Raw genomic sequence first — 24,823 nt, 5'->3', positions numbered from 1 at the left:
CTGCATCGGCAGGCGGACTCTCAACCACTGCGCCACCAGGGAAGCCCCCCACTGTAATCTTTTTAAAATGTTTAGTTCGGTGGCATTAAGTACATTCACAGTGTTGTGCAGCCATCACCACTGTCCATTTCCAGAACTTTTTGATCATCCCAAATCGAAACTCTGTACCCGTTTAACTAAACTATCCCTTCTCCCCTCCCTTCTGCCCCTGGTAACCATTATTCTACTTTCTGTGTCCGTGAATCTGCCTATTCTAGGTACCTCAGATAAATGGAGTCATAAAATATTTGTCCTTTTGATCTGGCTTATTTTACTTAGTATGATGTTTTCAAGGTTCATCATGTTGTAGCATGTGTTAAAACTTCATTTTTAAGGGTGAATAATATTCCGTTGTATGTATATACAGTGTGTTGTTTATCCATTCATCTATTGATGGACATTTGGCTGGTTTCTACCTTTTAGCTATTGTGAATAATGCTGCTGTGAACTTAACGTACAAGTATTTGTCTGAGTCCCTGCTTTCAGTTCTTTCGGGTATATATCTGGAAGTGGAATTCCTGGATCATTTCGTAATTCTGTGTTTAAGTTATTGGTGAATCACCCAGTTGTTTTCCTCAGCAGCTGCACCATTTTACATTCCCACCAGCAACATATGAGGATTCCTATTTCTCCATATCTTGCCAACACTTGTTATTTTCTTTCTTAAATTATAGCTATAGCCATCCTAGTGGGTATGAAGTGGTATCTCATTGTGGTTTTGACTTGCATTTCCCTAATTACTAGTTATATTGAGCATCTTTTCATGTGCTTGTTGGCCATTTTTATATCTTCTTTGGAGAAATGTCTACCTTTGCCCATTTTTAAATTTTTATCTTTTTGTCGTTAAGCCGTACATACTGTCATTCTGAGAGAGTGTTTTTTAAAGTTTCCCGCGAAAGTATATGCTTTCTACCAGTCTTGAGTTTTGTGTGGCGCATTCCTGGAGATTCCTGCTACTCCTGCTAGTGGCTTCCTAACTGCGGTCGAAGATATAAGAGAGAAGGTGACAAGTAGTCTCCCTCCATCTTAACACTGGTGAGGCTGACCCTCCCATCGCACACATTCTTCTCTTCTGTTCTAGGCCATGGGCATCAATGACCTGCTGTCCTTTGACTTTATGGATGCCCCGCCAATGGAAACCTTGATCACAGCCATGGAGCAGCTATACACGTTGGGGGCCCTGGACGACGAGGGCCTACTTACTCGCCTGGGCCGCAGGGTAGGGGACAGAACCTAACTTCTGGTGCTTTGGGGAAGGTTCCCTGGCTAACCTTCCATACTCTGTTCTGTTTAAAAGATTAAACTCTGAGGCCCTAGATAAGCTTTGAGTAGAATTCTACATGCCTGTTTTTAACCTGGATTTTCCACTATCACTTAAAACTCTTTCTTCTTTACAGAAAAAGAAATTCTATTCAGTTAATCTTACCTCATGATATATTATTGAGTCTAGCCTAAATTTGAAAAGATGTCTGCAAAATTCCCACCTACCCCAACGGTAGTTATATTCTTGGTCACGTACATTTTGTTGGGTTTATTTGGGAAATTAAAAAAAAAAAAAAAAAAAACTTCCGATAGAGCCAGGCATCCCACATCATCGTGCTTAGGTAAACCTCCTGTGGTCTGTTACCCACTCTGACCAGTGTTTTTACACTGGCAACCCCAGATGGGTCTTCCCCAGGGATGCAATTGTAGTTTCTTCTTCTCCCTCTAGATGGCAGAGTTCCCTCTGGAGCCAATGCTGTGCAAAATGCTGATCATGTCTGTGCATCTAGGCTGCAGTGAGGAAATGCTGACCATCGTGTCCATGCTGTCTGTGCAGAACGTCTTCTACAGGCCCAAGGTAGGGAGTTCAGGCCCACATTCAGATAGGGGTCAGGTGAAGTTGGGTGAAATCGGCCTGTTGCCGCCACAGTGCTTAATGTGGACACTTGATGGGGCCGCAGAGGGCTCCCCAGCACTGCTGGATGTTTAATTAGTAGCTGTGGGGTGGAAAATGATCCTCTCCGCACTGCTTGCAGGATAAACAAGCCCTTGCAGATCAGAAGAAGGCCAAATTCCACCAGACCGAAGGGGACCACCTCACCCTGCTGGCCGTGTACAACTCCTGGAAGAACAATAAGTTCTCCAACCCGTGGTGCTATGAGAACTTCATCCAGGCTCGTTCTCTGCGCCGGGCCCAGGACATTCGCAAGCAGATGTTGGGCATAATGGACAGGTAGCACCCGGTGACTTCTCGTGTTCAAGCTGAACCTCCTTGAATGCCGTGTCTGTTTGTCTCTGTACGAACCTGTGAAGCTGTGGGCACCTGTACTCTTGCTCCTCACATAACTCTTTTCCTCCAGCTTTTCTGTCTTTGTTGTACTCCTTCCCCAGGTAAGGATGTGGCTGAGAATCACTTCAGAAAGTTCCTAAGAGGGAGATGATATATTAGTTGTTGAAAATGCTCTTTGTTTACAAGCGTCTGCAACATTATTCGTTGGGCTGAATTACAACCTAAGCAAAGTGTCTGGCTCTTATGGCATCCATCTTGCCCGCTGTGGAGAGCTGCCCCTGGAAGGGCTGGAAGCAGGGTCCTGGTGCCAACTCTGGGGACCCTAAGAAGGGTGTGTTGGGTACCATCATTCCGGAAGATAGAACCTCTGAAAGCAGAATAGTCTCACACCTTTGTCCTCTCTTGATTTATTCTCCTGCTAGACACAAGCTGGATGTGGTCTCCTGTGGTAAGTCCACAGTCCGAGTGCAGAAGGCCATCTGCAGTGGATTCTTCCGGAACGCTGCCAAGAAAGACCCACAGGAGGGTTACCGGACACTGATTGACCAGCAGGTGGTCTACATCCATCCTTCCAGTGCTCTCTTCAACAGACAGCCCGAATGGTAGGTGGGCAGAGAGAACCTGTGGATCTACTGTCCCTTTGTGTTTGTATCCTCACCCACCCCCAGCACTTCCTATTCTAATATTGCTCATATTTCTAGAGAAGCAGGAGCCTGAATTAGACACAATATCAGGCCCTTTTTATTTATTATTTATTTATTTATTTTTAGTTTTATTTTTTTGGCCGCACTGTGCGGCATGTGGGATTTTAGTTCCCTGACCAGGGATCGAACCCACACCCCCTGCAGTGGAAGCGCAGAGTCTTAACCGCTGGACCACCAGGGAAGTCCCGAGGCCCTTTTTAGAGAAATAAAATCATGGGGGTAAGAGCTAGGAAGGATCTTAGAGATTATCTTGTGAGGTGGTTAAAAAAAAATTTTTTTTTTCAAGTAGTATTTAAAAAATAATTAGAATCTTACCCACCCTAACATAAAACCAATTAAAAACCATGCCACCATGGTGGTAGAAGAGGGCTGGAGATGTAGAGCCTTGCTTGCTTGGCTTTCCCCACCCCCTTGTGGCAGCGTCTGAGGTCCTCTTCAGGGCCCTAGAGTTCTATGGATACAGCCCAGAAAACCACCCATTTCATAGAGCAGGAAACCGAGGTCCAGAGCAGGGATGTGATTGGCTCCGTGTCACTTAAATCGTTGGGACTGGCAGTTTTCTGTGATTAGAGGTGTGCGGGCTCCCCAGTATTGGGGTGTGGCTATCATAAACAGAGACTGCAGTCTCCTCAGGGGTCAGGCAGGAGAGGTAAGAGGGTCAAATGCAAGCTCAGCTGAGGCCCACCAGCGACCAGGGTGCCGTGGAGCCGGGCCTGAATTGGAGGCTTGAACCCTCTCTCTGTCCCCCGCTCAGGGTGGTGTACCATGAGCTGGTGCTGACCACGAAGGAGTACATGCGTGAGGTCACCACCATTGACCCCCGGTGGCTTGTGGAGTTTGCTCCAGCCTTCTTCAAGGTCTCTGACCCGACCAAGCTAAGCAAGCAGAAGAAGCAGCAACGACTGGAACCCTTATACAACCGCTATGAGGAACCCAACGCCTGGAGAATATCCCGAGCCTTCCGGCGGCGCTGAAAGGCAAGAGTCTGTTCGTCTCTTCTGCAGCAGTGGGCCAGGGCTTGGCCTCGCTCTTATTGATGAAAAGCTGATCCTGAGGATACAGCTGTCCAGTGACTGACTATCTTAACTGGGCATTTCCTAAACTTGTCTCTCATTTCTTCCCTGGTGGTAAAATAGAAACAGGGATTTACGCCTGGTTTGATCGGAGCCTCCAAGCCCCACCACCCCAGGGCACTCAGCCAGGGCTCACAGCCAACGTGGGAGTACACTGCATCATCTCCAAGAAAGGGGAAACTTCTGCAGCCCTCGGATGGGAAAGGGGAGTCATGAGCATCTGGTACCTGGACTCAGTGAGGGCCCTGATGCCCTAGCTGGTACCCTGGAGGGGGGAGCCACAAAGCTCGCTGAAAGTGTTGGCCCCGCTTCCTGCCCCTGTCCAGCCCCTGTACTTTTGCTTAACCTCCTGCAAATATTTATTTTCTTAAGGAAACAAAATTGGTCTTCTGTGGCTGTTTCTTTTAACTGAAAGGTTAGCGTTGGCCTGGGCTGAGGGTGGGGAGGGTTAGTATCTGGCTTCAGTGGAGAGTCCCCTGAAACCAGAGCCCGGGGCCTCTTTGGGCTGGGAGGTGACGCACAGCCAGGCCTCCAGTCTTATCTCTCAGCACCAGCGCTGGTCCGGCTCTGCGTGGACCGCCCAACGATTAACCACATCCACTGCACGGGCGCTCCACTTTGGGCGCCTGAGTGGTTACAGATGCCGCATATTGAATACAGAAGGCTCTCCCTGGCTCCCTTTCCCGCCCGCCATGCCCACAACATGCAGCGTGTCCTATTTCCTTTTGAAACATGTAAGTAAATGACACAACTTTCAGTTTATTTTGGTTTTATTTTTACCCTCCTGAGGTCTTTGACAAAGGGTTTTTTGGTCAAAGCCTCCCTTCCTCCACCCCCAAACTGAAAACCAACAGCACACCTCTCAGAGCCTGTTTGTGCTGCCCAGGATCTGTGCTCCTGGCCTCGTGCTTGGTGGTCTTCTCCTAGCATTTGGCTGGGGAATGGCCACCTCCAGGTGCCCCCCTCACATTTCCTGAGAAGCCTCTGGGCTTGGCCTTGGAAGAACGTCAGGCAGATGCTGCTGGGCCAGGCTGTGGAACTTCTGGAAAGTTGGGTCTTGTAGAGAAGCCCCCAGGGGGTTGGGGACATCCTGTGTTATGGCCCGCACTGCTTCCTACCTCCTCACAGCAGCAAGTAATGATGTAAATACTAGAACTACTATACAGTGGTACGCTGGACACTAAAAGAGACCGTATGACGTGTTAGGATATAAAGGACTGTGGGCTGTCATTGAGCAGCAAAGCAGCCACCCTGAAGACACAATTCAGAAACAACCCAGCAGCATCTGCTGACTGTAGGTCCCCGCCCCTTCATGGAGCTGAGCGAGCGCCTACGATTCTGAGTGTGCTCAGGAAGCCCAGGCCAGCAGCCACGGGCAGGGGATCTTTACGTGCTGACCTTTAAGGTATTATGGGGAGAGAGAGTGCAGGGACGGACCGAGGAAAGTGAAGTGGAAGCTGGGGCTGGGTACCCAGCTCCCCAGTCTTCATTCCAGCCCAGGTCTCTCCAGTTTAGGAACAAAAACTCTGGGCTTGGCAGCCCGCCTGTCCCAGCTGGGTGACCAGCAGTGATGGCATTCGCACCTCGGAAGTCATCGCCCCCAAGGAAGTTTGGGTTTTAAGCTGAAGTTGAAAAGGGGATGTTTAACAGGCCCAGGGTGGGAGACAGCAGGCTGGTCATCTTTCTGGGTTAGGGGAGCAAAAAGAAGGACCCCAGCTCTGTGGGTGTTCCTTGAACATCTCCCCGAAGAGCTGGGGTCATGTCTCTGCTGTGACGACATGGCTGGGGTCTGACCTTCTGACTGTCCATCAGGAACCAGCATGTAGGCAGTATTGCTGAGCCTGCCCAGAGGGAGAAGGGGGCTCCCGGCCAGATTGGGAAGGAGGACTCACCTGCTGCTCCTACGCAGTGGGGCCCGTTTCTCTTCCTTGAACCAGTATTTCCCGAGATTGAGTGACAGCCCAGGAGAGGATGTGGGTCTCACGCAGGGAGCTGGAATCTTCTCGGTTGTTAAAAGTATGCTGTTTACCCCACCCCTGTGGGAGCCTAGCTCAGGAGTCTCCTGCCCCTGCACATGTGCTGAGTCTTGTACTTGTCTGTGTGTCGGGGGCCCATCCCCACGGGCCACATGTCAGTTCTCCTGCTGGGTCACGTGCCTTGGTCCAGGGTTCACCTTCATCCATTCTGGAGGACGATTTGGTTTTGGCTGTCTCTCCTTCAGCCAGAGAATTCTCTCCAGCGGTCGCGGTTGTGGTCTGGTAGCTGTCTCGTCTCGGAGAAGTGCCCTCCAAGTGTAAGGATTTGAACAAGAGTTGTGAGGGGTGTCTCGTTAATGCGCATTTCAGAGGGCAGAGGTCACATGTCTCAGCCTGTGGAGACCTTTCCAGGACACTGCTTCTCACCTAAATCCCTGTCTCTCCTCATGTGTGCCTACTGGGGACCTCAGGGTTTCCACTTGACTTTACACCTCTTCCCACTATGATAGCCTGGCTTCTTTCATGTACAATTAAATCATATATTTTTAAAAACTTGTTTCTTAAAATTTTGTCTCTTGCTCTAAATTATGAAAATCAGCACATTATGCTTTCTGTTTCTGGGGGAAGAAATAACATTGCTTTTTATTTGTGGGTAGGGTTCGAGTGGTATCCCTTTCTGCCATCTTGGCGTTAAGTACCGGGCAGGGGCTGAGGGTGAAGCATTAACGGGGTTGGGCTGGCCGTGCCTCAGCGCAGCTGCGGTTCCCTGCAGTTCTGATGTACCTGGAGGGAGAGCACCCGTTTTCACCTGAGCCTGGCTCCTAGGAAGCTGCTTACACAGGGGCCGGGTCTAGAACTGCCCATCCTGCTCTTCCCTTACGCACAGCCACCCCGTTGTCATATCTACTGTTACACTTCCTCTCCAGGTGTCACTTTTTCAGCCTGGCCTTCCCCCAAACCCCGAAAACTCGGCCCAGGGTTCTGTTTTCCCCCAAATTTGGGCAAGGAGAATCCATGCTGTTTCCCCTTCCCTTTTCCTGCGAAGGTCTGGCCTGTTCTTCCTCCACTAGCCAGGACCCAGGGCTCGGGGCTGCTCCAGCCTCCCTGCACCCTCCCGCCTGGGTGCCTTTCTTCTCTCCCTGCTCTCCAGATCCTCTCCACACAAACTCTGTCCTCACCTTCAGCAAAAACAGCAACCTGGAGCCACGGCAGGAGGGGACACACAGTTGGGGTCCACATGGGTAGCATGGTCATGGGAGCAACTGTGATCACAGAAACCACAGGCCAAACTCTGCCTGAAGAAGCCCCAGGAGGCCCTCAAAGCTCTAGTAGGCTCCCACTTCCCTCATCCTGGACAGGGAGATGGCTACCCGTGGCCGACGGGCACTAGGCCAGATTACAAAGTACCCTTTGTCCATTATTTCGGACAATCCTCACACGGTAATCCTGGGAGGGGGAAAGAGCAGGTATCACTGAGCCCATTTTCCAGAGGAAAAAGTCAGAGGTCAATTGTGTTTTCCTAAACCCATAAGGGAAGTTAAGTGTCAGGGCCAGGCCCCAAACTCTGGTCATGTGCCCCTAAGGCCAGAGCTCTTTCCAACCCCAGGTCCTTCTCCCACGGCAGCAAAGAGGACAAAGGAGAACTCACAGGAGACGCAGGGCCTTTATTAGGGTCTGGCAGATGTAGTGGAGATGGAGGTGAAATCCCAGGCCTGGGCCTAGGAAAAGGCAGAGGAGAGGCAGAGGGCCCTGGGAGCAGAGCCCAGCCGTCCCTCTTCCACCTGGCAAGCCGTCCCCCATCCCAGGTTCCTCACTCCAGCCTCCCCCTGACTCTAGGAACAAAGAGCACCAAGAACTGCCAAGTAGGACCCTCCAGGGCCACAGCTTGGAGCGGAGTGCAGGATCCAGGCTGCCGTCTCCCCAGCATGGGAGATCGGGGGAGCTCGATGTCTCCCTCTCCACCAGGATGAAGTGGGGAAGCTCCTTCTCTGTCCCCCTGAACAGAACAAACTCTTGTTCTCTGTGATGAGGGAGAGGGAGTGGGGCTTGGCCTCTAAGCAGGACCTAGGAAGAGGCCAGAGGTGGAGTCCCCGGAGGAGTTTCCGAGACGCCACCTTCACACGCGCAGTGTCTCCACTTCCCCTTCCCATCAACTCTGGGGAGCAGCTCAGAGTCTGGGCTGCAGTGACTGATGGGCAGAGGGGATCTGCTCCAAAGACATCTGTGGGTTTCAGAGTGGGAGTTCTCCCTGACACCAAATTCATCTCTATGTACACAGGGCAGCACCCCCGGCAGCAGGGGAGCAGCTGCTAGGGGCTAGTAAGAGTAGCCACCCTTGGGGCCAAAGGGCTGGGCGGGGCCAGCCAGCTCTGGGAGGTAGGCGGGGCTCTCGTCCAAGTGGGACAAAGGGACTGTGTCCTCCTCACTGACGGGCCGGTCAAACTCGGCCTTGAGAGTTGGACGCTGATTGTCCGGGAAGGCCAGAGAGAAGAGGGCCTCGGGCTCGCACACAAACTTATACACGTAACGCTCGCCAGCCACCTGTGGGAAGAGAGGGCTGGGTCAGTGTGGGGGTGGGGAGAGCGGCCCTCCTACAGGCCCAGGCAGATGCACGGGGCACATTTCTCCTCCAGCTGGTTCTTCTAAGAAGCTCCTCTTCTCTAATCTCAACCTCCATGCTTTAGGCTTTTCCGTTACTATTTATATCTATCACACTGTTTTGGGAGAGGGAAATCTTGGGATTGTCCACGGTTTGACTTCTCTGACTGGTTCATTGTCTGCTTCCTCAAACTTGCGGAGAATGCTCTCCTGCCCCCATCACCTTCCCACATCCACTGCCCCCCACCCCCTTGTCCTTGGACCCTTAACCCCTGACCTTCTGCATGATGCCCTTCTCGTAGTAGTATCGGAGCGAGCGGCTCAGTTTGTCGTAATTCATGGCTGGCCGGTTCTTCTGGATGCCCCAGAGCCTGGCGACCTGGGGACAGGAGACAGAGTTTGGGGATGGCGATGGCAGCTCAGCGGAGGAAATAGGGGGCGCTGGTCAGAAAGAGTACTTGAGATTCTTGGTGCAAATGCTCAGCTGGCCCTGCAGCTAAACACCAGCCCACAGATCCTGGTTTGGCAGGAATTCAGGTTAAATAAAGCAACGGTGCTGGTGAAGGCACGTGCCACCAGTTCCCAGGTCCTCTCATCTCCAGGCCCCAAAGTCGTTGGGAGGAAGGGTGGGGACATCTGAGAGGCCCACCTCCTCAGGCTCAATTAGTTTGAACTCCATCCCCCGGCCGGTCCAGGCAATGAAGTGGGCATTTGTTGGGTCATCCAGCAGGGCCACCAGAAACTGCCACAGCTGCAGGGCACCCCGGCGCTGGTAGGGCGGTCCCTCTCTGAAGGCTCCCACCCCTTCCTGCTTGATGTCTCCTGGGGAACACGGGAAACAGGAGGTGGAGGGCTTGTGCCTTCTGGTCTCCCAAGCAACCCGGTCCCCTCTCCCCCGGGTTCTCTCCAGGCCCCTTCTCATGAAATGTGATGTGATTCCTGGGGGACCCAGAGGGCATGAAAGGTCACTTCTCTGACCTTCAAATTTCTCAGGGACGACGCAGACATCATCTGGGAATGGTCGCAGAGGTTTCTCATAGCCATAGCCTTGAGGAGGAAGTTGCAGGGATCACTCAGATCTGGGGGTTCACTGATACGAGACCCCAGAGAGTCCAGAGGGACTCCTGGCCAGGAGCCCCTCCCCCAAGGCACGACTCCCTCCTCCAAACTTGGAGGGCTTGGCAGGGGAGGGAGGAGGCTGCCTTACCCGTGGTCCCATCACCTGGACAGGGCCCGGAGAAACCCTCTGCGTGAAGGTACATTGAAGCATACCCAGGGACATCTGGGGGGGAAGAAAGAGAAAAGGGCGATGTTATTAGGTGGCTGGGGTAGGGGCGGCAGTCCTGCACACATTCAAGAACTTCTTCTGCCAGCCTGCTTTCCGGTTCTTTTCCCAGAGGCCTGCCTACCACCAAATCCTAGGGGGAAGTTCCCCCAGAGGGAGGGAGAAGCCGGAAGCCCTCAACTTGAGGGCGGGGCCAGAGGGCCTGAATGGCAGCAGCTGGGGCTGGGCAAAGCTGCTCCACAAGGCCCAGGATTCCAGGGAGCAGCTGTTTCCTGTGAGTTTAGGGGGAGGAGGAGGGTAGAGATGAACCTCCGGGGAAAGGGTTCAGTGTCCCAGCCTAAGATTCCCTTGGAATGGGCTGACGTCCGGTCAGCAGGGCAGTTTCCAGCCCAGTGCGGGTGTGAGGGAGGGAGGGAGAGAGGGAGGAAAGGAGTGGGGGGTGGGGCGGTGGGGAGAGAGCGAACACGCATGCATCTATTTGTGGAAGAGGCAGTGGGCACACGGGGCTGTGTGTTTTCAGGTCTGACAGCAGACGGTCCACTCTATTTCATTCTATTCCACGGAACTGACACCTCCCCACCCCACCTGGAGGAGGCCCTGGTGCAAAGCCAGCCCTTCAAGTGCCAGCCCCTTCCCGCCCTCCCCCCCCTCCACTCCCACCTATGAATGAGATGGTGAAACCCGACACCTCCGGGAGGAGGCGGGAGGGTGGGCTCATTCATGCCTCCATTTTGTGAATGGAATTCCTGACTCCATTCAGAGGAAGCTGAAGGGGGAGGGGCAGGAGTTCAAGGGCATGTAACACGATCTCCTCCGGTCTACATCCTTTGAAGGTCAGCGGCAAGAGCGTCCTCCCTCCTCCTTCCTCCATCTCACTGCCGGGCACGGCTCAGGCTTAGGGCCCGGGCTTGAGGAGAGGTGCTCCCTTCTGGTTCTTGCTGGGGCAGCCTGGAGGATTTGGGGCTCATCCCCCTGCCCCTAAAAGACTGGGCACCAGGAAAAGGGAAATTCAAAAGCTCCGGCCGGCTCTGAGCCTACCCTAATCTCTGAATTTATATTTTTCTAATGCAAGTTTGCAGATAAACTCAAATTTGGAGCTGGTAGCAATGTTAACAGGAGACAAGGTTTTCTGGGCCTTTCCTGGGCGCATGGGGTCTTGAGCTGTAGCTGTTTATGAACACAGCAGCTGAGTGCATCTCACTCCTGTCAACAGCCAGGTGGAACTAGAATTTAAAGCAGTCCCTACTTCCGGTCTGGCCAGGGTGGCGGCTCCTTCCAACCTGGAGGCTCAGAACAGGATGTGGAAACCACATGCGAACCCCGCCTTCCAACTGGGAACTGTGAACCTGGCTAGTTTCAAGTTCATGTTTCTCCTCATTCAAATCCCTTTGTGTTTTTAAGCTTCTGTGGGGACAGGGGCCAATGACACGTCCTATTCATCTTTGTGTCCTCCAACTGCACACACTCATGCTCCTGGCACAGTACTTAAATCTCAGTAGGTAATTAAACCCCCAAGCACCTGCTAAATAGAAATAGGAAGAAATGCCTTAACTTTCCTATCAAGTCACAAGCTACCTGAGGGCAAGGACCTGCATGCACATCTCACTTATCTCTTATCTGAATATAAGTTTGCTGATTGAAACGTGACAGTTCTGTTGAATCTATGAAAAGAAGTGGTAGGTGGGTGGGTTGAATGTATGAACTGGTAAAGGGATGGGAAGGTAAAAAAACTTGTGGGGAGACATTCTGGGTTTAAGGGAACTGATCACAGGCCACCCCACCCAGCAATCCCACCCAAACCCCTCCATCCCATTCCCGGGAGCATCTCTTACCTGAGTCGTAGGAGAAGTCTGTCTGCTCCTGTTTGATCACTACCCCCGCCCCTGGGTACCTGTGCCCATTGACTCCACCCTGGCCCACTGCCGGCTGGCCGGGCTGGCCGGCCTGTTCATACAGGGGGTCAAGGTATTCCTGCTTGAAGCTCTGCTGGGGGTAGGGTGGGCAGGGTTCCGACAGCTGGTGTTGGTAGGGGGCTGGGAGAGGTTCCCGGCCCCCTCCCTGAGAGGGTGTGAAGGAGTGGCAGATATCCAGGGGCTGCTGGAAGACAGAGCTGGATGTGGTTGGATGGAGAAGGAAGAGAAGAGAATATTAAACGAAGCCCTCCTTGTGCCTGCCGCTCCCAGAGCTTACAGAGTGGGCTCCAGTGTGGGGGGGGGGGTGTTGGGAGGGGGGGATGTCAATATCCCTTCCTCCCTACCTCCCCCCATGCCAGGTCTCTGAAGGGCAGCGAAGAACACTCAGGGATTGAGCAAAAACTGACGAGACCTGGTTCTCCTTGTCACCTTACCTATGCTCCCCGAGGTACCCATGGCCAGGGTGGGGCTGGGAGATGCCAGAGGATCTCAGGAAACTCCGTTGTTCTGCCCGGGGAAAGGGTTGCAGGGGCGACTGTCCGGGGGCACCAGGGGCGGGGGACTTGATGGCGATTTGTCTAGGGGGGTCATAGGCACTGGAGGTGAGGGGGAGACAGGGGTGAGGGGGCAGAGAAGCTGGGCGAGCATCTTTGAACTCTTCACTCCCTGGGAAGTCAGGTCACAGGGATTATGGGAGAAGAGTAGAGGGTGCCGGGAAAGGAACAGCATGAACCAGACTCAGCCCCAAATGACCTTTTTTTTCTCCTTTCTTAATCCTGAAGCTGGGTGTAATCTTTAGAACACCTCTCCCCAGCCCACAGCAGCTGGGCTGGGTCAGATAGCAGCTTCTCCGGTGGAAACACTCTGCCCCGGTCTTAACACACATCCCTTGAACCCGCTGCTGCATTTTTCATCCTAACTACTCAGGAAATCCTGAGCTATATTACTCCATTACAGGAGCTCGGAAATCCTCTCTGTCGTCTAACCTGCATCTCAACCGCTGGCATTGCTCACAGGTGCCCACCCCCACCCTCCATCCAACCCTTCCCCAGGGCGGGGCTGGGGCTCACCTGGAATAAAGGCACTGCTCGCCATGGCGGTAGGAGAGGGACGGCTTCCTGCTGCAGGGCAGGGCCCGCTCTGTGCGGGGACTCTGGGGTTCCTTCTTGATCCTGGTCGTGGGGCTGTGGAAAGCTACTGTGGGGGTCGGGAGAGGCAGAGCAAGGCCAGAGAGTGTCACAGGAGAGGCAGGAAGAGCTTCGGACACCTTCTGCTCTTTAAGGATCGGCTGGGTGCCAGTACAGACAGCCTCATCCCCCTTCTCTGGATCTCCGTTGTCAGACACTTCTAAGAAGAGTTTGGCTGTTTACATTATGTGTAGTTCTATACCTCAGGCTAATGTCCAATATGAACCAAAGAAACTGTCTGAAGTTCAACATTTAACACAATCCCCCCACCCCCCCAAACACCTTTCTAGGAGTGAGCACCTCCAGCCGAAGGCCTGTGGTTTTCCTGACTGCCCTGGAAAATTCCAGGGGAGAAAAATGTTTTCTTATTTGGGGCTATGAAGAATCTTTCTTTTTCTGGTTAAGGCTGGATATTAGCCCACTTGCCTGTCAGCTGACTAGCCTCATACACATGCTCCTAATTATCTGAGAAGAACATTGGCCTTTCCTGTGGCCCCTGCTGGGTTCGCCAACTCCAGCCACCAGGCTGAGCAGCAGATTTGGTTCCAAGGCCGTGAATGTGAGAGAGTCAAAACCTGCCATCGACTGTTCTGTTGTCGATCATCTGTGCCCTGTTTCATTTCATTGAACACAGTTGAGAGCAAAGTATCTGACATTAAAGCAGGGTTTCTCAACAGTAGCACTAGTGACATTTGGGCCAGATAATTCCTTGTCATGGGGGCTATCCTGAGCATTGTAGGATGTTAGCCGCATCCCTGGCCCTCTACCCACTAGATGCCAATAGCACCCCACCCTCAGTTGTGACCACCCCAAGTGTCAACTGACATTGCCACATGTCTCCTGGGGGGCAAAATCGCCCCCAGTCGCATGAAAGTAACTTAGAATGGTAGAACTGGACCCTGCTGCACCGGTCCAAGCCCCTCGTTTCAGAAATAAGGAAATGGAGGATCACAGAGGTGAAGTGTCGGCTCCAAGGTCACACAGCTAGGATGGGCGAGCCCCGATTTGAAGCAAGGTCTTCATCTCCCAGTTATTGCTTGGTCTTTGAGTCCAAACCCAAGAATGGGGAGCCCTGCCCTTCACCCTCTTCTAGAGGACAGAACAAGTTGATCTTTTGTGATTCTCTATCCCTATGTCTCATTTCCTGCCCTCCCCTACTCCCCATTCCCTCTACCCAGGGCCCTCTACTCACAGTTTTCTGCATGGAAATCAGGAACAAACTGCTCATCACTGTCCGGTACCTGAGCTGCAGAGAGAGGCCAGAGGTGAGTCTGGGGTGGGGGCCCTGGATGGCAGCCCCTGGCAGATACCATTATTGCAGCCCTGCAGATTAGCACCAGCCTGAAGCGGGGGTGGGGGGGGGAAACAGCTTTCCTAGGACTGAAGGCAACTCCACCCCAGGTCCTAGCGACCTCCATCTCTGGGCTCCATTAACACCCTGGAGGGAAGGCTGCAAGTTCTCAGAACCCGTCTGAGCAGATTCCAGAGTTTTGTCCTAGACGCTTTGTCTTTTTTCCCTCCACTTTTATGAGTCAAGACAGCCCTGCCCCTCAGAGTTTACAAAGCTCCCTCAAAGCTCCCAGCAGAGTCACATCTGGGGTGGGCAGGTAGTATAAGGAGTGAGATTCTGTGGACTTAGAATCACATGGGAAGATTCTGAATCTGGGCTGGACCCAGGAATCTGCCTTTTATAGAACCTCCTGGGTGAAAGGTAGAAATCTAGAGCCTGGGAAAGGAGATGGAATGGAAGAAAGAGAATGGTTCAAGAGAGGTGATAAGAGGATGACATGGGAGAGGAGGCTGGGGACACTGGCAGGTCACGGTGCCCTATCCCTTTGATGTGCAACTAGGAGAGAGAGAAGGGCTTCCCAAGCTTGGAGCTCTGAGGAGCACTCCCAGGGTGCCAGTGTGGGTCAAGTTGAGTTTGGGGATTAGGCAGGAAAACTGAAATAGAACAACAGCTCATCCATGGCCTCCAGACTGGCTATCCGGGCTTTGATTTCTTTGATTTCTCACTAACTCCTTCAGGTGGGATACAGCTGAGCACCTCTCCTGACCCCAGAGTCTTTGCCCACTTTTTGCCCCTCTCTCAAGAATCAACAGATCACAGAAGGAAGGGGAAGGGTAGACACCGAGAGGGACTTCCTATCAGTCTGGGAAGAGTCTGGCTTGAAGATGAAGCAATGGAACCCATGGAGAGGGGTCTTTTGTTCCCTGGAGACTGCTCTCAGATTGGACAATAGGAAAACTCATGGATAAAATGACCGGAGAGTTGAGAATGGCTGGTGTAAGGGTGAGGGATATGAGGAGACGGCTGGAGATCACCGCCACTCGTCCTAGTCTATACAGGACACACCCCAGTCTCTATGGCTTCCCTCCTGGGCCAAGGCTCCATCATTTCTTCCTTGGATTTCAGCCACGACATGTTATCAGAACTCCCAACATCTACTCTCCTCAAAACTGTCAGAGGGATCTTTTTACAACAGAAATCCGATCACTTCTCTCCCTTGCTTAAAGCATGAACCCCAAACTCTTGCCCTTGGCCTCTGTGGCGCCCAAGTTTCTGGCTCTTGCTTACCTCTCTCACCTGCCTCTCCTTGCCTGTTACTCTCCAGAGCTCTGGTCTCCTTTTGGGTCCTCAAACTCCACCAGCTTGAACCCTCTTCCCCACATCTTGGCCTGTTTTTCTCTGGCCTTTGAAGTGTTAGCTCACTTTGCTATCTCAGGGGCCTTCTCTGACCACCCAAACCAAAGTGGTCTCTCCTGGCTCTCGATCGCATCCCTGTTTTATTTTTTCCCTAGCACATATGACTACCTGAACTTATTAATTTATGCACATGTAAATTACGTGTAATTTATTGTCCATCTCCTCTACCAGAAAGTTAACCTTGCTGAGGGCAGGGGCTTTGTCTGTCTTATTCGTCTGACTCCCCAGCACCCCTCAAACAAGGCCTCGTTCAGAAAAGACACTCAATGCATTATTTGTCAACTATATGAATAAACTACAATGACTCCTTGTCCTCAGGCCGGGGAGAGCCAGCAACATGGGCCTGGGAGCAAGAACTAAAGAGATCCTAACCAATCAGCCCTTCCCTCCCCTTTAGGGCTCCCCCCTCCACCACCAGGTAACATTAGAGGCAGGTCCCCTGAAAAGCACATCTCACAAGGGATGCTTTAGGCTGTGATCAATTGCTTGGCAAGTGGATTCTTCACCAACTTACTTTAAATATCAGAGGTGTCAAGTGCTTTAAAATACACATTTATGGGGGGGGGAGGGATAAATTGAGAGCATGGGATTAACAGATGTACACTACCGTATATAAAATAAACAAGGATTTACGGTATAGCACAGGGAACTATATTCAATATCTTGTAATAAACTGTAATGGAAAGGAATAAAAAAATATAGTGATGCACATATATACATGTATAACCAAATCACTTTGCTGCACACCTGAAACTAACACAATATTGTAAATCAACTCGACTTCAATAAAAAAAAAATAAAATAAAATATACGTTTGTAGGTAGGTGACTTCCTGACAGAGGGAATCCAATGGCTGAGGGGTTTAAGAATCAGGAACCACTAGCAGCTAAAGAACTTATGAAAGAAAAGTAAGCATAGAACAATCCTAAAGTGATCAAATAGATCACTAGGTCATGAAATCCCGTGGCAAAAACAAATAAACCCAAAAACCACACAGCACATCTTTTCAGCAGCGCACCTAGGGCACAAAGGCAACCATTCCCAAACTGGGCCCAGTCAAGAATCCCGGGGCATTGTTAACAACAGATTCCCGGTCTCCTCCTCTGGAGAGTCACATTCCATAGGCCCCGGGTGGGGGCCAGGCGTCTGTATTTTAACGCATGCCCCTGGTAGCTCTTAAGAATAGGCAGGTTTGGAAAACTGGATACAGGGAAGGGTGCAAAACCTGCTCAGCTGCCCAGGGGTGCAAGGCCCAAGCCCATCCCTGCTGTGCCCTCTGGCCCACCCACAGACAAGACCCCCAAAGTGGCAGGATGGGGGTGATAAGTGCAAGATGGACAATATTTCCCTCCCTGCTACCTGGGCAAGGAGGGTTCCAAGGAGGGAGGAGGTGCAGAACACGGGAGAGGCTGACGCACACAGGTCTGCCTCTGGGGCTACATTAACTGCCAGTTTCCACTGAGGTAATGGGCTGGGGGCATCGCCTGCTGGCGTCACAGACCAGGTCACATGACGCTAGAGAGCCCTGGGGTCATCTTGTCTTTCCTCTTGCCTCAGGCCTGAAGGTTTGACCAGAACCCCCAGTCCCCACCCCCCTCCCCCCGCCGGCAGTCCCAGGTGAGGCCCGCCCCCCAGCACACTGACCACACCTCAAAAGAGGTGGCGCCATCTTCATCCCAGGGCCCTGAGAAATCAGCCAAGGCAAGAAGGGGCTGTGGTGGGAACCCCAGTCCCTGCCTGGCCCCTCTCCAGAACACCGGCTTCTCCCAAAGGGGCAGGACAGGGCTTCAGTCACACAGAGACTGTCAGGGTGGGAATAGGAAGAGTAACACAGAGCCTCTCATTCCTGGAGAGCAGGAGAATTTCTAATTACCATGTTTGGTCTTGAGTGTCAGCCATTCTATATTTGTTGACCCGGCTGAGCTTTGGCTGCCAAGCCAGTGTGCCAGGGTCTGCCCCCAACTCCATCCTGGCACTAAGGTGGAGTTTATCTATCTGGGGACATGGCAGATGATTAAGGAGGGGACGGGAAATGTGCCAAGCCAGCATGATGCCCAGAAAGAGAGAATTTTAGGGAACATCCCTCCAATGGGGGGAGTCAGTAGAAGAGAAGGGGCTTAGGGGCCTCCCAAGCTGGGCTCCAGGAGAGCTGGGAGGTGAAAACCACCAAGTAGCTAAGCCCACCCCAGGCAAACCACCCACCTATATGATATATGCCCCATCACCTTCTCCTCTTCCTAGGGTGCAATCACAGGGTGAAGGGGTCTCTTAAGGGGCCCCAGGGGGAAGGGGGGCCATTCCCCGGAGCTTCTGCTCCATTGTGTCACCACCGGCCTCATCTCTCACCCTTACCCCGCCCCCACCCCGGCAGTGTGCTGGAAGGAACCAGTTCTCTATCTACGGAGGGGACGTTTGTCCCCAAGAGCCTTCTGGAAGGGGAGGAGACAGAAAGATGTAGAAGGAGGCACTGTAGCTAGGAAAGACTAGGAGAGGGGATTAACCCCGTATCGCCCCACAGACAGGCTGAAGCACCAGCGTGCACACACGCAGATTCACACACACCCTGATGCCTTTTACTTCACGCCTGCACATGGATGAAACACATCCTCCATGCATACCCTTCCCACACAGGTTCTCTTTTTGGATTTAAAAATACGATGAGGGAAAACCAAGGGGCAAGGGGGCTGGAGACCTTGGAGGAGGATTTGGGAGCAAAGATTATGACAAGGGGAGCACAGACCCACCCCTTTGAGAATCTCATAAAAGCTATGGATCATTCTCTTCCTAGATAAATTCACATTCCTTTGTGTATGGTGTACCCCCAATAATTTTATACACATATCAGAGGGCGCAAGGACCCCTGCAACCTATCCACCGAGCTTTTGGGAATCCACCGACCCCGTTATGGACCCCCCCCACCCCGCCTCATACAAAGGACCTACATGACCCAGAGTCAATGTTCCTTACCACCAAAGAGACCAACGTCATTGTCTCTGAGGGTTCCTGTGGGATCCCGACAAGCCCGGAAAGGAACTCTCGTCCAGAAGCGGCACATCTTTAACCACAGCCGGACACAGCTTGGGCTCAGCCTGTCTGAGCCTGGGTTTCCCTGCAGTAGCCTGATTATTTCTCCAGCAACTCAGCAGATCCCAGGCACCCCGAAAACAGACACACCTTCTTAGCCTCACTTCACCACCGCCCTCTCCATCTAGAAAACCTCCAACCCAAAGATGTCTGAGCTGCCTCTACAGAGCCCCACTCCCCCTCCCCCTCAATGTTGCACGGACACCAGACGCCGCACCCAGAACCGCCTCCGCCACAATCCAGCCTGGTGTTCCCCCGAAATCCTCACAGCCTCACCCACACTTCAAGAACCCACTGCGTCTCTCCACATTGGGGCTTTAGGGGGAAATCAAGCTGAGGGAGGTTGGGCTCTGGCCTCCAGTCCCACGCGCCCCACCACTGGCAAGTTTCCAAAGGAGCTAGTCCCTCCCTGCCACCCCAAAACTCCCTCTGGGCTGCAGGGGTCACTGACCTGGTGGGAAGAGGCAGGAGAGGAGGCTGGGGCGCTGCTGGGATGGTGCAGGGGGACAGGGCCCCGGCAGCTGCATCTGTCTCCGCAGAGAGAGCAAGAAGGAGCGATCGGCCTCAGCATCCCCCCCTCACGCCTGGCCATCCATCGCCAGCTGGGAACCTGAGCTGCTCCCTCAGAAGGAAGGAGAGGGAACCAAGGAGACCCCAGCGCCCCCCCCCCCCCCCCCCCCCCCGTCTTGCGGTCCCCACCCCCACCTCCCCACCCACTGGATTTAAACCCCACCTCCGTCTTGCGGTCCCCACCCCCACCTCCCCACCCACTGGATTTAAATGTACAGGGACTTCCAGGGCAGCAGCAGGAAGCACACACACTGGCTGTCACACTGACACATGCAGATAGACACAAGTACGATTTCTAGACCCCCACCGCCAAGGGGTGGGGCTTCCAAGGTTGAGAGCAGATGAGAACGTTTTCCTCCCCTTCCCATTCCAAGCCCAGCTGCTTCCAAAATGCCACCCTCTGAGCCTACCCCTAGATCACAGCCCCGGGAGCTGCCCACCTGGGGAGCCTAGGGACCCTCAGCTGACAGACGAGGAGCCTGGCAAGCCAGACAGAAATCAGGCTTTGGGAAAGGAAGTCTTTGAGAGACGGTGGAAACCGACACCGCTGCGTTCTTCAGCTCCAGCCCAGCTCCGGAACCTCGAGCGGAGGATGGGAGGATTGGGCATAGCTCTGCATGTAACTCGCAGCTGGGCACACAGGGCTTGCAGAATCGGGGAAGACAAGACGTGCACAGTGTCCCCCAGAACCCCCAGATTCCTCCGGCACCCACGAGGCCGTTCAGGATCGAATTCCACAAAATGTCTTGAGTGCTTGCTCTATGCTAAACAGTCAGTCTGTTGGCGTACATATTTTGGGGACACCACAGTCGTCAAGACAGATCTAGTCTCACCTAGTCAGGAGTCTTTCTCTTCTACCCCGAGGTTTTAAAGATGGCTCTAGAGGAGCTGGGTTTGAGTTTAAAGAAATCGTCAAAGATACCCAGGTGGAGGGAAGGGGAGATCCCAAAGAAGAGAAAAGCCCTCAAGAAGGGGTTCCTAGTGCTGTAGTTTCTTGGTTTTCAGTGTTACACTGAAGGGACCCTCAGGTGGGGGTGTTAACCCTTCCCTCTCAGAGACTGTCTAAACACCATAAGCCTCCTACCAGCAGCCCCACCGGCGACACCCTCAGGCCCCACCCAAACACACCAAGGAATCCAACCAGGAGACCCCCCCCCCCCCGAAAACACCTCGCTACCCAGAGGAGGCCTCCCTATTGACCCCACCCCTCCAGCTCAGAGCGCACCCCACCCCCACCCCCAGCAAACTGGAGGGGCAATTTGCCTGGGGAGGGAGGTAGTCAGGAGGGAAGGAGGCGGGAGGATTGTTGCCATTAGAATTACAATCAAGGCTGTTTTAGGGAGAAGCCCTGGGCTGCGTTGCCAAAGTGCGGCAAAAAAGAATTATTTAAACTTTCGCTGTTCTTTTGGCTCAAACAGTAAATTGTTTGGCGCTGCGGGCTGGGAAGAAGAGAAACCAAGGGTGTAACAATGAATGTTTTGGCAATTCCACAAGGCAAGTAACAAATGAATCTCTCCTTCTCCTCCAGTTTCTTAAACTCCCCACTCCTGCAACACCCCAACCTACACCTCGGCCTGGCGGCTGGTGCCAAACAAACTTTGCAAATGAAAATTTCAACCAGGAAAACGGGCCTGGGGCCAAGTTCCATTCAAATAGGCAAATACCCCACACAATGGTCTGATTCATCCGCAGGCCTAGTTACACAGGCCTGGCTCAGGGCAGAGAAAATAAATATCAATATAAGTATCCACGCTGGGAGCTGGAAAGAGTGGAGAGGCAGGGGACTTGGGGAAGGGGCCTTGCAGAGGCCCTTGAGGCCGAGGAGAGAGGAAGCGGGCTAGGCTGGAATAGTAGGGGTAGAGAGCATCCCCCACCCCAATAACAGTAAAGGTCACAAAACGACTCACCTTCAGCAAGCCACGTCTCCTGGAAGTGACTTAGATCCTGGAATAGATCTGAGGGGTGAATAATGGAATTGGAGAAGGTGAGCTGGAGGTGCTCGTGAGAGAGCGGGAGCCCTAGCGAGCCGGATGACCTCCCCCTTGGGGGTACTGGCAGATAATGACCAGAGTCCCTTGGAGGGCGAATCTTTTTGGGAAAAGGGCGGGGGCTCCAGGGTCAGCCCTCGGGGTGTGTGAGGTGGGGAGGGTAGCGGTTTGTCTCTCTGTCTCTTTACCTTCGGAGTCGGGGGGCGGCAGGGAGCCCGGGTCCATGAGCTTCCCCTGCGGGACCATCAGCGCTTCGCGCAAGCTCCCATTTCCGGGAGATTTCTGCGGAGAAGGGGAAGAATGCCCCCGAGTCACCCTGAGGCCGCCTGGTCTGGGGGGCGGGGCTGGGGTCCCGGGGTGACTCAGGGGCGGGCAGCCCTGGACCCCGTTGGGGCCGCTGGGTGGGTAGGGGCGGGGTGCAGGGAGGGGGCGGGCGTGGAGGCCGGCGCGGCGCTCACGCTGCAGAAGGTGTAGGGCACTTGCTGGTCCAAGTATCCGCCTTTCATCCTCCGCTCCATCCGGCCGCTCCCTCCGGCCACACGGCCCGGGCCCCGCGCGGGGGCAGAGACCTGGGGGCGGGGGGGCTGCGTTTGCACACCGTCTGGGGGAAGGCAGCGAGGTGGGGGTGGGGAAGGGCGACCGGGAGGGGCAGTCGCGAGGCTCTGGGTCCGACGGCAAAACTTCTCCGACTCACTTAGGCGATGGGGAGGTTTCCGCCTGCCGAGCTTAGCGCCGCCACCACTCCCCTCCCGCCAAAGGAGGTCCCACCTGCTCCTGGGAGCCGGGCTCGCCGTTTCGGCTGCTTTCTGCAGCCCTGCTTTGCCCAGGCTCAGTTACATAAGACGTGTGTGTGTGTGTGTGTGTGTGTGTGTGCGCGTGTGCGTGTTCGCTCGCGCGCGCGTGTGCGCTGACGCGCGGAGGAGCTGGCGAGGAGCGCACCATTCGCACACCCACGACTCTGGCGCCCCCTCCAACCCTGAATCCCAGCGTCTTCCACCCCCTGCCCTGGAATCTGCGGAGGCGGCGGTGAGAGTGTGGTGCGTGTTGGAGGCGAGGCTGGGAATCGCAGAAATTCTCCCTCCCTCTCCCTCCCGCAGCCTCACCTGAGGCCCGGGCGTCTGTGCTGGAGCAGCGGGGGGTCCCGAGCATACCCCGGGACCCCACTGAGGGCCGCGGGGCTAGGCCGGAGCGAGGCGGCCCCGGCCCCGGGTCCCCCGCGCACCGGCTTGTTTTCCGGGCGCCGCCGACAGTTGTGAGCCCGGGGGAACCGCTGATTGGTGCATTTCCTTCTCCTCAGCCTCGGCTCTCTCTCCCCCCACCCCGTTCCCTTTGTTTCATTGACTTTTGTGAATGAAACCCCAGGGCCCGGCTCGCCCGCCAATCCCGAGACTCGCCCGGCCGAGCCGGAGGGGCGGAGTTTCCCAGTCTCAGGGGCCAATCAGAACGTAGGGGCTGGCTCCCGGCTTCATTCAACGCTTGGGCTCCCATTCATAAAAAAATAAACTCCTCGCGGCCGGTGTTCATTCATAAATAGCTGAGAGAAAACGGGGGAAGTCGAGGACCTTACGGCTCCTCTGCGGGACTCGGCTGTGGCCCTCAGGCTCGGCTAGCACCTCCGGCTGGCGTCTGCACACATCTCTGTGCATCTGCGTGTACGTGTGAGTGTGAATGTATCTGTGTGTGCGCCCTGGGGGGAAGCGAGCGGACTTGCATGCCCAGAGGAACAATAATAAAGAGCATTTATGAAGCGCTCTGCTTCCACGTGCTCATTTCATTACCATAACCTGGCGAAGGGGTTCTGTTTTTTTCCATTTTAAAGAGACTGAAAATGAAAACTCAGAGAGGGGCAGTGGCTTTGCGGAAGTCACTCCGTCAGCGCGGCTGAGGTTTGCAGCCCGCAATCCCCTATGTTCTCCTGTACAGCCCTCCGAGGCCACAATTAAATGAATTAAAGCTATGTGACAACAACTGATACACAGTAGGCGCTCAATAAATGTAAGCTGGCACGGAATCCAGACTTTTTCTCAAGGGTCTGTTCTCTACAGAGCTGTTCTGTGACCCACTTTCTATTGATTGCGGCAGAAACTAGAGGCCCGGCATGGACCTCTGAAAATACAGTTCTCTCTCCGCCATCTTTCCTCTTATCCTGAGAACAAACACAGGGTACGAGGGAGCAAAAGCCCCAAGGGATCTGATGATCTGGGGGCAGGACTGCTTTCAGTTCTAGCCAAAAGCTACTCATAGTCTGTCACCTCATTCATTTACCAATTCATTCAATAAATATTTATTGTGCCAGACACAGTGCTGGGTGCCAGGTAGGCAGCTGTGACCAAGATAGACACTTGGTGTGCTGTGCTGCTTAGGCTGGAGCCATGGAGGCACACAGGACATGACATCCCCCAGGTCTTTTTTTTTTTTTTTTTTTTTCCTGAGATAATCTGGGTCTACAGTCTATGCCCTCCTTCGAGGAGAGCCTGATTTTGTTTCCTGCCTGTTTGTGATAAACACAAGAGAGTGACCAAACCTCAGGCCTGTTTTCAAAATTCATCTAATCTAACACCCCCACTTTACAGATGAGGCTGTCGAGCTTCAGAGAAGGAAATGATACATGCAAGCTCTTTCAGTTGTCAGGATCAGAACTAGAGCTATAACACCAAACCTCTAGCAGCTGTTTAGGGCTCCTTTCAGGAGATCATCCTGGGCAAATGAAAATAAACTTCCCTCTCTTCTCTGCCGAAATATTTAAGACTCATGCTTATTGCCTCTCTTCTCCAGGAAGCCTTCCAGAGATCCTGAATCAGTTCCGTAAAAGACCCTACAACATTCTTGCCTATATCTCTGTTGTCATGTCTTCTTCTGCCTCAGGGTCATCCAATTGTATGGAGAGCTTTCCAGGGCCTGGAAAAGATCTCATTTGCCTCTTTAAGTCTTCCCCAGCTTACTTCATGCTTATGAGGGTCCCAGGAAATAGTTGTTTACTGAGTAGGTACAATAAAGACCAAACTAATCGAGCTTAGCAAGGAACCCTCCCCAAGCAAGGAGAGACAAGCCCAAGCAAATCTCAGCTTTAAGCTGGATGGGACCAGTTTAGGGAGGAGCTTGTGTCTCTGAGCCAAGAGAAGTGGGGGAGGAGGAAAGGCAGCTTCCAGGAAGGCAGCTCTGATGTAGTTTCCATGACAATGAAGAAGATTCTGGCGGGTCCTGGAGAGGGCACTCCAGTCTGGGGCTCTCTTTTGGGTGCCCCTCTGGTTCTGAGTTCTACCATTTTTCTGGAGGCCCCCTGGCTCCCTGGAGAGTAAGTGCTTCCTTTTCATTCCTCATCCAGGGTCGTGGCTGAGGGGCCCTCCTCCTCCAGCTGTGGCTCAGCAGGCTGGCTGAGTCGCCATTGCTGTCACCTGGCCTCTGATTCAACATCCAGGCTCAGAGT

General features: G+C 53.5%; 2 protein-coding genes and 1 long non-coding RNA gene across 6 annotated transcripts in view; 2 read left to right on the top strand and 1 right to left on the bottom strand.

Moving 5' to 3' along the window:
• The window catches only part of DHX8 (DEAH-box helicase 8), a 6,495-nt gene extending 2,026 nt beyond the window's left edge, over positions 1–4,469 (top strand). Inside the window, exons 2-7 of one of the 2 annotated variants that reach the window (XM_028499562.2) lie at positions 1,121–1,258; positions 1,751–1,879; positions 2,058–2,254; positions 2,734–2,913; positions 3,770–3,992; positions 4,152–4,469. In XM_028499562.2, the coding sequence (XP_028355363.1) occupies positions 1,121–1,258; positions 1,751–1,879; positions 2,058–2,254; positions 2,734–2,913; positions 3,770–3,989 (864 nt within the window). In that variant the 3' untranslated portion in view covers positions 3,990–3,992; positions 4,152–4,469. Of the gene's footprint in view, positions 1–1,120; positions 1,259–1,750; positions 1,880–2,057; positions 2,255–2,733; positions 2,914–3,769 lie in introns of both variants that reach the window. The other variant, XM_028499561.2, reaches the window with a different exon arrangement.
• Positions 4,470–7,729: 3,260 nt separating this feature from the next.
• Positions 7,730–22,625, bottom strand: ETV4 (ETS variant transcription factor 4). 3 transcript variants are annotated; one of them, XM_007127975.4, is made up of 13 exons: positions 22,500–22,625; positions 21,855–21,965; positions 21,585–21,678; positions 21,316–21,363; positions 14,240–14,293; positions 12,931–13,057; positions 12,295–12,456; positions 11,780–12,057; positions 9,870–9,944; positions 9,641–9,709; positions 9,312–9,484; positions 8,940–9,041; positions 7,730–8,605 (listed from the first exon to the last, which is right to left on the bottom strand). In XM_007127975.4, the coding sequence occupies exons 2-13, from the start codon at positions 21,912–21,914 to the stop codon at positions 8,381–8,383; spliced, it is 1,467 nt and encodes a 488-aa protein (XP_007128037.1). In that variant the 5' UTR covers positions 21,915–21,965; positions 22,500–22,625; the 3' UTR covers positions 7,730–8,380. The 3 variants fall into 3 exon arrangements, with proteins under 3 accessions (XP_007128037.1, XP_007128033.1, XP_007128034.1); XM_007127971.4 differs by having other exon boundaries at positions 12,295–12,438; XM_007127972.4 differs by lacking the exon at positions 21,855–21,965.
• Positions 10,142–16,239, top strand: LOC102980261 (uncharacterized). Its single transcript, XR_449261.4, has 3 exons — positions 10,142–10,221; positions 14,226–14,312; positions 15,076–16,239. It is a non-coding gene; the product is annotated as an uncharacterized lncRNA (long non-coding RNA).
• Positions 22,626–24,823: the final 2,198 nt, after the last annotated feature.

The sequence above is a fragment of the Physeter macrocephalus genome, chromosome 14 (assembly GCF_002837175.3).
Source record: "Physeter macrocephalus isolate SW-GA chromosome 14, ASM283717v5, whole genome shotgun sequence".
NCBI classification, from domain to species: Eukaryota; Metazoa; Chordata; class Mammalia; order Artiodactyla; family Physeteridae; genus Physeter; species Physeter macrocephalus.
This window is presented reverse-complemented; position numbering and strand designations above follow the sequence as displayed.

Bases quoted from the DNA above. Each gene is read 5' to 3' on its own strand.
- ETV4 (XM_007127975.4), bottom strand. From the start codon at position 21,914: ATGGAGCGGAGGATGAAAGGCGGATACTTGGACCAGCAAGTGCCCTAC. The intron at 14,294-21,315 runs GTGAGTCGTTTT...CTCTCTCTGCAG, and splicing joins GGAGACGTGGCTTGCTGAAG to CTCAGGTACCGGACAGTGAT. The intron at 12,058-12,294 runs GTAAGGTGACAA...AACCACATCCAG, and splicing joins GGGTACCTCGGGGAGCATAG to CTCTGTCTTCCAGCAGCCCC.